Here is a 12210-nt window from a genome sequence, read left to right on the forward strand (position 1 = left end):
TGGGATGAAAATTGGCCCCGCCCCGGGGGTCATTGATTTTCCCTATATGCATATAGTAAAAACTTAAAAAATTTTCTTTTAAAGAACTCAAAGAGCTATGGCTAAGATATTGAGCATCAAACATGTTCTAATAGGTGTCTACCAAGTTTGTTCAAATACAAGCCCAGGGGTCAAAATTGGCCCCGCCCCGGGGGTCATTGATTTTCTTTATATGTGTTTAGCAAAAACTTTAAATCTTCTTTGAAAAAACCCAAATAGCTAGAGTTTAGATATTAAGCATGAAACATCTTCTAGTAAGTGTCTACAAAGTTTGTTCAAATAAAAGCCCTGGGGTTAAAACTGGCCCGGCCCCAGGGGTGTCATTGTTTTTAACTATATGTGTATAGTAAAAACTTAAAAAAAATCTTCTTTTAAAAAGCCCTGAATGAGCTAGAGCTTAAATGTTTAGCATGAAACATCTTCTTATGCGTGTCTACCAAGTTTGTGCAAATAAAAGCCCTTGGGTTAAATTGGCTCTGCAACGTTGGGGGGGGGGGGGGTTGAGGGGGGGCCTATATACAGGTGAGCGACCTCAGGGCCATCATGGCCCTCTTGTTTATCTATAAACTCGAAAAAATAGGAAGTCACGTCCCAACTGTCTGTATCTGAAATTTTGCTAATATTGTCTGCAATACAATTTTCTTCTCTGGGTACCGCCTCCGTGGTCGAGGAGTTAGAGTCAATGACTTCTAATCCAGTTTCCTCTCTGGCGTTGGTTCGATCCTTTGGAGATGCTTTGGTAGTTTAGCACGGATGAAGGTAGTCTAGTACTGGTGTAACTCTCCAGGAACGATGGATAGGAAACTACCCGCCTATATGACTGAAATACTGTTGGGAAAAGGCATAAAATGAAACAAATAAACAAAACAAATTTCTCTGGGTACCTATTGAATGCATAAATCTATATTCCATTTTAAACATAATTCAAAAACTTCAAGTGCCATCTCCTGTAACTCTTAACTTCGAACTACCTGCCTGTATTATTGACACACAACTCTGCAAATCAGAGTGCCACTTAACCGATTTATTTGCTTAAATTTGACCATACGCTTCCATTGCTAAAGAAATAGCTTTTACTTCCCTAAAAATTGAACTTTTAAGTCTATGATAGTTTGACCAATCATTGTGAAAAACTGTATTTGTAGATTTTACTATATATGCTCTTCATCATATCAACAGCCGTAACCAAAACTTTAATTCTAATAAGCATTCCTGATCCGATTTAATGCTAAAAAGACAATCCCATGAATTGCTTTTATCAATTACCAGATAAATTCTTCTGGTCAATAAACATGATACATTCCCAACTACAGGCATCATAGAATTTCCCTGTCAGTATGCTGTGAGTCGGCTGCGCAACCCTACTCCATCCTGGGAGGGGGACGTAGTAGGAAACCAAAATCTCAAGACCAGCCACCTTTCTTAAGTGTTCCAACATAACTAAATGAGAAAACCCATAAAAATAATCCATTTACTATGTAAAATGTAATTAAAAGCTGAATATGTACGCTCTATAACTGCACGCCTTCCAGGAATAAGTTCAGAACATTTTACAAAAATGTTTAAAATATGGAATTTCTTATATACAGAATAAACCTTGAATTATAAAAAATGCACTGTTGCTTTTTAAGATGTCAATATTTGTATATTTCATTTCATTGAGCAACGTTATTATATGTTTGAATTTTAAAGATTACTAAAACATAAGTGTGGTCTTTAATTGTTCAATAATTTTTATGCTTTTATTCTCAGATTTTAAGGCCTTCTCCTACCATAGGTATAATATTAAACTGTTACAAATATAGTCGCCGGTTTCTACCGGCGACTAATAATGACTAAGTATTACAAAGTAATTAAAAGAATCAAAATACTACTCATACATGTGAACTCTCCGACTTTCAGCGGGAGACTCCCACTTTCTGCAGCCATAGTTTCAAAGATTTTTCTTAAAATAAAGGGTATTTTCACAAATAAAAGATATCTCCCCCTTTTTGATGTCAGAACTTTTTTCTTTGTTCATTAAAAATTCTAAAATCTCCCAATTTTTGAAGAAAAATCTCCCACTTGATTATAGAACTCGCTAAGTTTAAAATCCAGTATAAGTGAAAGTAGAACCATTCTCCATATTGTATATAAAGAGGCATAGGCCATGCTAAGTTTAATGTTAAAGAGTGTATCATTAAGTTTTACAAAGTCACTCACTACAATTATTATCAACATTATGCTAGTGAATGATTAGAAAACAAAACATGTTTGATATTATTTAGTTTAAACCTTTAATATTTTTTGAAAAATATGTATGAAGATTTTATATGATTTACTTTTTGAGTCATATTATACAATATTATGTAATGATTAGGGTTTCATAATCGGACAAAAATCATAATCGATCATCGGTAATAATCGGTCAGCCCTTTTCGATCAATCATCGATTATATAATCGAAACCATTTACAATAACAAAAGTTACAAAACAACATGGTTTAATAAAGAAGAGTTTTATTTATAATATTAAATTTTCTATTATATATTACTGTATTAATATTTTATATATAGTGCAAAAATACACTCATTTACTGAAGTATTTTGCTAAGAAACAAATAATATCAACATTTATAATTGTTACCACTAGTTACCAAGCAAATAATTTTCATCAAAATGATTGTTTCTTCTCAAAAATGATACCCTACCACCCTCATTTTTTACACATGTTTTATGATTAATTTTATGTTTTACATGTATTGTATTATGACTATATACAAAGATGTATATGTCAAATAAATTATATCTACAGTTTCTACCTTATTCTTAAGTATTCTCAAAACTTGTTTATGTTAACAAAGAGACTGTGCAGCAATTATTTATATTTCATACATTAAATTTGAGCATATTACATCTAACAAAGGTAATGCATTACACTGTTCAAAACTTGCTAAAGTTGGAAGTTCATAAGTATTTAACATTAACACATTAACTGAAACTTTAAACTAGTTAAAATTTAAAACTTTAATGTTTTGTTGTCAAGTTAATGACAGCTATTAACTGATTTTAACACTATGGTCACCAGTATGTTTCCATGTTCATCTTCATAAAAATTAACGTATCAACCAAATCTGGCTTTAATCTAGATCGTTTTTTGTCAACAACAATACCAGCTAAGCTGAACACCCTCTCACTTGGTACTGATGATGCTGGAACTGCCAAGTACTTTTTGGCTAAAGTTGCAAGTTGTGGATAGAAATAATGATTAGCTTGCCACCACTGCAGAAGCGTTTGCTGCTTTGAACTCTGTGGTTGATTGTGTGAAAAATATCTATGAACCTCCAACTCTATTAAGTTCTGAAGGGGTTGTTGCGACTCTCCTATGAAGCAAACATCGTCGAACCACTCATCCATATCAGTTAATTTCATTTTCTTTTCACTAGGACCCTCCTTTTCACATTCAAATTTAACATTCTGGTCAGACTCTAGGTCTATGTCAGGTAACACTGGTAAGTCAGGTAAAATGGCACTAACAGCCTCTTCTTGTTTTACTTTAACATTTGGAAGGGCAGCATTATCAACCTTTAAATTTAACGCAGTGTCCATTAGCAACTGACGGGCAGACACTTGTTCCTCCGCTGTCAAGAAATTGAGATTCTTGGTATCAGGATTTAATAGAGCTGCCAGGAGGGGTACATCCTCCACCTGAGTCCTTTTTAACAGTTCCTCTTTCATTTTCAAAATAACTTTCTTAACAACAGGAGATGTTAAGGGATTACTCTCAACATCTTCCAACTTCTTTTTGATTTTTACCATACAAGGAAGCACTTTATGCATAGTAGGACTAGATTCTGCACACAAAATTGTTGTTGCGGTTTCAAAGGGTTTTAAAACAGAAATGAGTTCCTGCACCACAGAATGTTCTTCAGATGTTAGACAGTAGGTTTTTACAGTGCTTATTGCAGTTTTGTTTAGACAATTTGTATCAAAGATAATACTCATTATAGCAGGAAGTTGTTCTGCCAATCTGCCAAGCATTGCCAGTGTACTATTCCAACGTGTAGGAACGTCAGTTATCAGTTTATGTCCAATCAAACCTGGTGTGTTTGAAAACACTAACTTTTGTTTTTCAATTAAAGCATCAGTGGCGCTTGTTGATTGATGAAAAAATGTTACAAGTCGTCTTGATTTACCCAAAATCTTGTTCAACTCAGTTACCTCAAGAGCATGTTTGACCACTAAGTTAATACGGTGACCGTAGCACCCGAATCGTGTCCATCCAAGGAGTTCAGCAGCCTTTCTTTCGTTAGCAGCATTATCAGTTACTAATGTAAGTGATGTTGGTAGTTTCCACTCCGTCTGTACTTCTACAAAAAATAATCAAATAACCTCCCTCAGTTAATACATTCAGAAAATTTCTAATTCAAAATTCAAGACTTTTTTGTTTTTCATTCAGTTTTTTTATAATTGAATAACCTTAATTGTATGGTTATATTCAAACTTAAAGGAAATTAAATTATCAGACTACAAACTTTTAAGCATTATTATACTTAACAAGTAAATATTTAAAATGGACTTGCCCTTCTTTCAATTTTGGACAAAAATATTTATCCATTTTCTTGGGAAATTAAATGTTTTTACTGCACTTTTAACTTGTAACAGGAGAGTAAATGAAAAATAATATCATAGGCTTCATGGCAGCTGCAATATTCAGTCAATACAAAATGAAGGTGATTTATAAAGAATTAGAAGAAATACTACCTTTTAAACCTTCAGCTATTTTCTCTGAAGTGTGTGAACCTTCCACCTTCTTAGTCTGCAGCACGGCTGATTTTAGATTCCACTTATCATCAATAAAGTGTGCTGTTACAGCTGAATAGCTCTCTGTGGCACAGCTTGTCCAGCCGTCGTGTGTTATGGCTACATCTGATACAGATCCAAGGTCAAGCTTAAGGGTTGAACGCATCTGGTCTTTCTTCGTGTTTAAAGACTTCACAACATCTTGCTGAGACGGTAACTTGTACCTTGAAAATAAAACAGGATATTTTTGTTAAATTAAATTTACAGCCTTCACATTCTGTGAATTGGTAACAGCAGTTGAAAATAGCCAGACCTTGCAAAGTAGAAGTACATGAGAAATCCAATTTAATTACTACCTAATAATTAATGATCATTGATTAACAACTTAAGCTTTCAATTTGCAAAAAGGTATCTTGCATTTCCACTACCTTCTATATAACAAAAACTAGTTACATCATTTCTGTTTTCCATTTTATTCAAAACCTCAAAAGTGAATCTCATTCAGGCCCACTGTATTTCATTTAAATGTTCATTTGTAAATTAAATTGAATAACTTGTAAGTATAAATTGTTCTGCAATTAATTTTTAAAAATTGCTATTAGATAAAGTTACCTTGGGTCTAGTAATTTGGTAAATTCAATGAAGTGTGGATTTTTCACAAGGCTGATTGGAAGGGCTTTTCCTACAATTAACTTTAATAATGCATCGTCTAAGTTGGTTCTACTCTTCTGTGTAAGACGACCAGGGTTGGCAATCAGAGCCTGAATTGTTGGCTGGGTGGGTGCTTTTTTAATGTTATTATTTTCATCCCCAGAAGCAGTCCTTTTATGGTCGTGATCAATATGGAATAGCAAATTTGTTGTATTTCCTGAAAATAGAGAAAGAAATTAAATTTGAAATATAAGTACATTTTATTTTAACTTAAAAACATCTGAAGTTCTTCATAATAATGTATGGCTGGAGGTATGATTAAACAATCAGTGGCTACATGTATGGATTCATATTCTACTAAAAAAAAAAAAGATACAAAATACAAAGTTGACTTAAGAATTTAAAATGAATTAAATCAATACCCTAAGCCTGTGGGATTGAAGACCAGTTTTCGTAAATAACCCACTATTCATAATTTCAAACCAGAAAATACACCAACATCCTTTAATTATGATTGAGTTATAAATAGTAGTTATAAAAGCCCACAATTTTACATTTTCTAATCTTAAACAAATTCCAGTCTAAAGAATTTTTTGTAAGCTCAGGTAAATTGGCATTAACAGATGCTTAACAATATCATATTGAAATTTGCTTTTTGCAATTAGAATATGACGCTTTTTAGTGAGACCGCATATTTATAATAATACGTGTATTTTTGTTGACAGTCAAAATTCCCCCTTTTCTTCAAAGTATGCAAAGTTTGCATACCCGAGGGTTCTGGTCCAAAAATGGTCATTATTGACCTTTTATAGTTAAAAGAATACAATATTTAAATATATCTTTGCACTTAATTTACGCAACATTTTACCTTTATTAGCGTACGATTTTTTGCAAAGTTTACAGATGGCTGTGTTCATGTTCAAGTTCGCTTTTATTGCTGGTCCAAGCCCCTTTTTCGTGAATCCAAAATACTTCCACACAATGGATCGCGTTTTTCCTGGGTAATTGAACAAGACCTGGTCCTCATGTTCCATATTTTTTGTTAGGTTTTCTTGCGATAAGTTTTCTATTGCATGCTGCGAGTCCGACGCCATTTTTTTTCTGATACAGTGATCTCCCTTGTGAGCCGCTTAAATAACAGCAAGAAAAAAAACTACCGACAATCGATTATAAAATTTCGCATTCGATTGTCGCCGACCTCGCCCTTAAACGATCAATTTTCGATTATACTCGATCATCGTTTAATCCCTAGTAATGATTATATAACCTGTTGTAGTTGGATTCAACTTTACAACACATAGAATACATGGATAACACATTCAGTACCAAAATGTTTTAACAGCGTCCGTGGTCGAGGGGTTAGAGTCGATGACTTCTAATCCAGTTACCTCTCTGGCATGAGTCTGATCCCCTGGAAGATGCTTTGGTAGTTTAGCAAGGAGGAAGGTAGTCTAGTACTGGTGTAACTGTCCAGGAACGATGGTTAGGAAACTACCCGCCTATATGACTGAAATACTGTTGAGAAAAGGCGTAAAATGAAACAAACAAACAAACAAACCAAAATGTTACAAAGGAAGCTATTGGAAATGTAATGTTCGAGACTGTCGCCATTTTGAATTATTGGTTTTTGAGCTAGTGTAACAAAAAAAAAACTATACAATTTTGGCAAAAAATTAATTTGTGCAGGTGTGTCTTCTTAGCTTGACAAACTTAAAAAGACTGATATGTGTCATGTGTACAATGTTTTTAGAACTGTCTCCAAAATTTACCAGCATCGGTAATATACGCGGTTTGTAATTTAAGTGCTGCCCTTAACTGAAAATAACTTAGTGGGGGGGGGGGGGGGGGAAGCATATAAGTCACCGCCTTGTCCATCTGTCAGTCTGTCCATCGGCTTTTCTTGCCTGGGACATAACTTTGATACAACAAGAGGTTACAAGCAGTTAAATTTTGTCATGTGTGAATTACCAAACACAGTGCTTACAATGATTATTATTATAATTTTATCTAAATACAATTATAGTAGTAAAATAGATAATTTTATACATCTAAATAAATAAATAAATAGATAAAATAATAATTAATAAATAAACGAAATAATTTATCAATTATTAATCAATTGATTGAAATAAACATGTATAAATATTTCTGTTAAGACTGTCCAGGTCTGTGTATTTCTGTTTATTTCCGTTAAAACTGTCCATGTATGTCCATTCTGTTAAGTCTGTCAACATATATGTATTTCTGTTAAGTATGCCCATGTATGTGTATTTCTGTGTATTTCCTTAAAACTGTCAACATATGTGTATTTCTGTTAAGTCTGTCAATGTATGTGTAGTTCTGTTAAGTATGTCCATGTATGTGTATTTTTGTTAAGTCTGTCCATTTCTGTTAAGTCTGTCCATGTATGTGTATTTCTGTTAAGTCTGTCCATGTACGTGTAGTTCTATTAATTGATTCATTCATTCTTTCATTCAACTAATTATTTAACAAATAAATAGAAAGATAAATAATAAATAAATAAATAAATAAATAGCTCTAGTAAAAGAATAAAAATGATCAGACAGACATAGATAATTTCTTTTAATTTTCTTTTTATGAACGAGCAGTCAGATAGACACAAAACTGCAGCGTTATTCAGCAGAATTAAATGCTTGACCATGTAGCTCAATTAGTTTGTTTAAACTCTATTAGTTAAAACCAAGCATCAAAATAAGTATGGGATTCCAAAGTCCTCCCCTCTCAATACTGTCCCTTTGAAATACACTGGTGGTAAGTTGGACAGTTCTAAGATACATTGTTGAATTGGTCATGCACATATCAGCTATGGTCGCACAAGACAAGAACTTGCAAACATCTGAACATGAAAATATTTGATGGTGAAAGTGGATATATAATTTTAAACTTCTTTGCCCACTTGTCTGCCAGTAATCAAGTGGAGACATACTTTCCTCACTACCACAAGTGGATGGGGTAACGCGCACAGAATCATCATCATCAATGTTGTCGTACTAATGCTAGGAGAAATCCTTTATCTGATGTTGTCTAAACGGCCCTCTTATTCTTTTGAACTGATCTCCTTCTGAACATGGAGAAATATGTATTCTGTATTAATTACTCATTATTTGTTTGTAGCCAAAATTTAAAGATCATGTAACACATATTTTTTATGGTTTTATATAATAAATATGATGCTCAAATTAAGATTTATCAATTTTGTAAGTTCCAAAAGCATTATTTATAAAGATATTACTGAATTTAAAATTTCATGTAAATAAAGAGAGGTAATAAAAAATTTATTTTCTATAAAGTCTAAGTCAAATTTTTCAATAAGAAATGAATGCATATATTTTAATGATTACATATAATATGTACAAATATTTGCAGTACATATTTTACATATTCTTTGATGTTTAAAAATTGTTTTATAAGCATAATTATAAACATATATATAATTTCATTTAAATGTGGTATGCAACCTCAATTACAACATACAGGATCTTTAAACAGTTATCAGAGTACTATTCAACTACCTTCTTTTATTGAAGAGTAATTATCCATGATTATCTTTCTTGGAAGCGCATTACAGTACGCACAAAAACTACCGAACGTGTCTTTAAATCACCATCATGCCATTTCCTGTACCTCTACCAGTACACATCTACCAACTGCCACTTCCTGCACATGTACATATCTCTAAGATTTAGGTTGACCCCCGTAAAATTGACATCATACCATTAAGGTTAACTTCATGCCATTTGCTTTTAATGTACAATTATCTCTAACATTTCAATTAACTTTAAACCATTTCCTGTACTTGAAATTTAGGCTTATAATAAGGGAAACTTCATGCACTTTTCTTTACTGTTAGCATTCTTAACATTTAGGTTGACTTTAAATGGCATACACAAATCTTACATTATGGTTAATGTTATGTTGTACACATTTCTTACATTTAGTTTGACTTCATGCCTCTCCCTGTACCTGTATACATATCTGAAATTTGGGTTGACTTCCTGCCATTTCCAGTACCTGAATACATCTCCCAATTTCGTGGTTGACTATACAAATTTCTATACAATACACATCTCTATCATTTGGGTTGACTTTATGCAATTTCCTATGCCTGCACCTTTGGCTAACATTAAGATTGACTTCATGCCATATTGTTCATTATTTAGGTTGAACATTTCATGTTCCTGTACAAAGCTCTCATACATTTATGTTGATTTAATGACCTGTACTATACCTGTAGGCATCTAACAAGTCACTTCCTGTTCCTATACACACAACACCCTTAATATTTGGAGGAAATAATGACATTCCTTTGACATGTACTTAACTCATAATGCTTAGGTTGACTTTACGCCATTTCCTTTACCATAAATATCTGTAACAATTAGATTGACTTATGCCATATGTACATATCTGTAATATATGAGTTGACTTTATGTCATGTTGGTTGTCCTTTACCTGTACATGTCTCCACAATTTAGGTTGACTTTATCCCATTTCCGTAAACCTGTACACATCCCTTATATTTAGGTTGACTCCATGCCATTTCCTGTACATGCTTCGACACAATCTAACCTTAACAGTCAATATCATTTTAAAGTATATGAAGGTCAATCTAGAATTCTTCAACATGTTGTTTTGTCAAGATATGAACCAAAATTGTAAATAGATAACAGTTACTGCAAATTCACTTATATTTGTGGGCATGAAATTTCGTGGTTTTATCAAAACGGGCATTTTCGTGGGTTCTTAAATTCGTGGATTTTCAATTTCTTGTAAAAAAAATAAAATAAAATAAATAACCTAATGCAAAGTAATCTTACACTTAATTGCTGCGCAATTTTTACTTACCAGGTGTACATATCTTTATGTATCACACAGCGCTTGTCAATAAATTTAATCCTTGCCTCTGGGCATTCATTACACGAAAATCGGTGGAAAAGCGCTGATGCATGCTTGATATATATAGAATAGAGAAATGGCAAGAAGTATTTGTTGGGATAAAAATTCATCGGATCTTAAATTCGTGGATTGACCTAACCCGCGAAAACCACGAAAATTTGTGCCCCACGAATAATAATGATTTTACAGTATTGCAATTACAATCTAAGCAAAATTCAATGGTTCAACCATGACAGTCATGCACCAATGTTATCATAAGGTTAAGGGCAAACTTAATAATTCAATATTTGTCATAAATGTTGTTTTCTCTAAGAAGGAATCTGCTTTGTCCATGTATAACAAAGTTACCATCTATTTTAGCAAAACTTTCAAGATCAAAGTCATTTAGAAGTCAAAGTCAATTCAGTTTGTTCTTCTTGAAGGTCTTGTCCTAAGAGTTTAGGTTTCCAAGTATGAAAACAATTCATTCATTAACCTTTTACCCCATGAGCATATTGTGAAAAATGTCCGTTTTCATTGAAAAGCCTCCTGTTACAAGTTCCAACTGCTATAAAACTATAAAAAATGCTTCAATCCTGATGAAACGTGGCACATATGTTGACTGAACCATAACCTCTGTAACAACATGCTCAATCTTAAATTTCCTGTTACCATGGCAACGTGGGGACGTCTCAAAATTGAGAAAAATCACTATTTTGCATTGTTTCTTTCCATCAAAACTGATTTCAAAGTGCTACAACTTCTCAATGCAATGAGATAGAGTAAAAGGCTTTTCAGTGTTGGTTTCACGTCACCTTAAGATCGACCTGAGACCATTTTTAGCCTGTGACATGTCGAAAATTTTTTTGGTGATGAGGGGGACTACTGCCCCCCCCTTTCAAACCCCCAAACACAAGAGGGCACATCTCCCTTCTGGCAACCCCCTGATGTATGATTTTGATGGGGAGCCACGCCGAAAAAAAGGTCACTTTTTTAACAACATTTCTCAAACGACAAACAGTGTGTGGGGCCTAAATAGGGCATTTTTTCACTGTTTGAGGCCACAAAAAGGGGGGGACAAAAAGCTGTCACACACGCTTATATAAGGGAAAAGGTTAATTACAGAGTTGCAGCAAGTTATAGCAAAACTCAAGCACAATTAAAAATTTGACTTTCAAGGTCAAGGTCATTTATGAGTCAAGGTCAAATTCAGTCTTACACCAACAAAAGTTAAGCTAATGATTAAATGAAAGTTTTTTATTGTAAATGTATCTGCACATGATGTGTTTAATGCTATGCAGTATGTTTTCACCAAATACTGGTATGACAATTTTAAATTTTAAATAATATTATTTAAATGTGTGCCTAGTGTACCTCTTAAATGCTATGTTGACATTGATAGATGTTGTAAACAGAATGATACAACAATGTTTCTTATTAGATTTATGCCTTCTTTTTATCTTAAATTTTTGTTATTTTAATTTGAACATTGAATTACCAAATAGGAAAACCATTTATCAAACATAAGCATATTTATAGCCTATTTATATAGATGGTTGTTGTCTCAATATGCAAAAAGTTTGTTTGAATTTCTGGTATAATTGTTTTTAATGAAGATGAAAAATATTACTGAAATGATATTCAATACTAAAGGCCATAGCCTCTCTTTATTTTTAGATAACTACAAAATCAATGATTCTCTTTTGGCTCTCTTGTTTTACCATGTATGAGTATATGAGAATTTAAAACAAAGTATTATAAACAAAGATTTGTGTGTTTGGGTTAGTTACTTGTTTATGTGTGTCAATCTTATTTATAATTAAAAAATTTATGGAATAATGAA

The 12210-nt window shown here is 32.9% G+C and overlaps 1 protein-coding gene across 1 annotated transcript; it reads right to left on the bottom strand.

The window, feature by feature from the left end:
* Positions 1-3098: 3098 nt before the first annotated feature.
* On the bottom strand, positions 3099-6729 carry LOC132755130 (E3 SUMO-protein ligase ZBED1-like). Its single transcript, XM_060745931.1, has 4 exons — positions 6340-6729; positions 5433-5688; positions 4782-5044; positions 3099-4387 (listed from the first exon to the last, which is right to left on the bottom strand). Exons 1-4 carry the CDS (start codon positions 6563-6565, stop codon positions 3099-3101), a joined length of 2034 nt encoding a protein of 677 aa, XP_060601914.1. The 5' UTR covers positions 6566-6729.
* Positions 6730-12210: the final 5481 nt, after the last annotated feature.

This window comes from Ruditapes philippinarum, unplaced genomic scaffold (genome assembly GCF_026571515.1).
Source record: "Ruditapes philippinarum isolate M1 unplaced genomic scaffold, ASM2657151v2 ctg21054_1_1_1_1, whole genome shotgun sequence".
Lineage (NCBI taxonomy): Eukaryota > Metazoa > Mollusca > Bivalvia > Venerida > Veneridae > Ruditapes > Ruditapes philippinarum.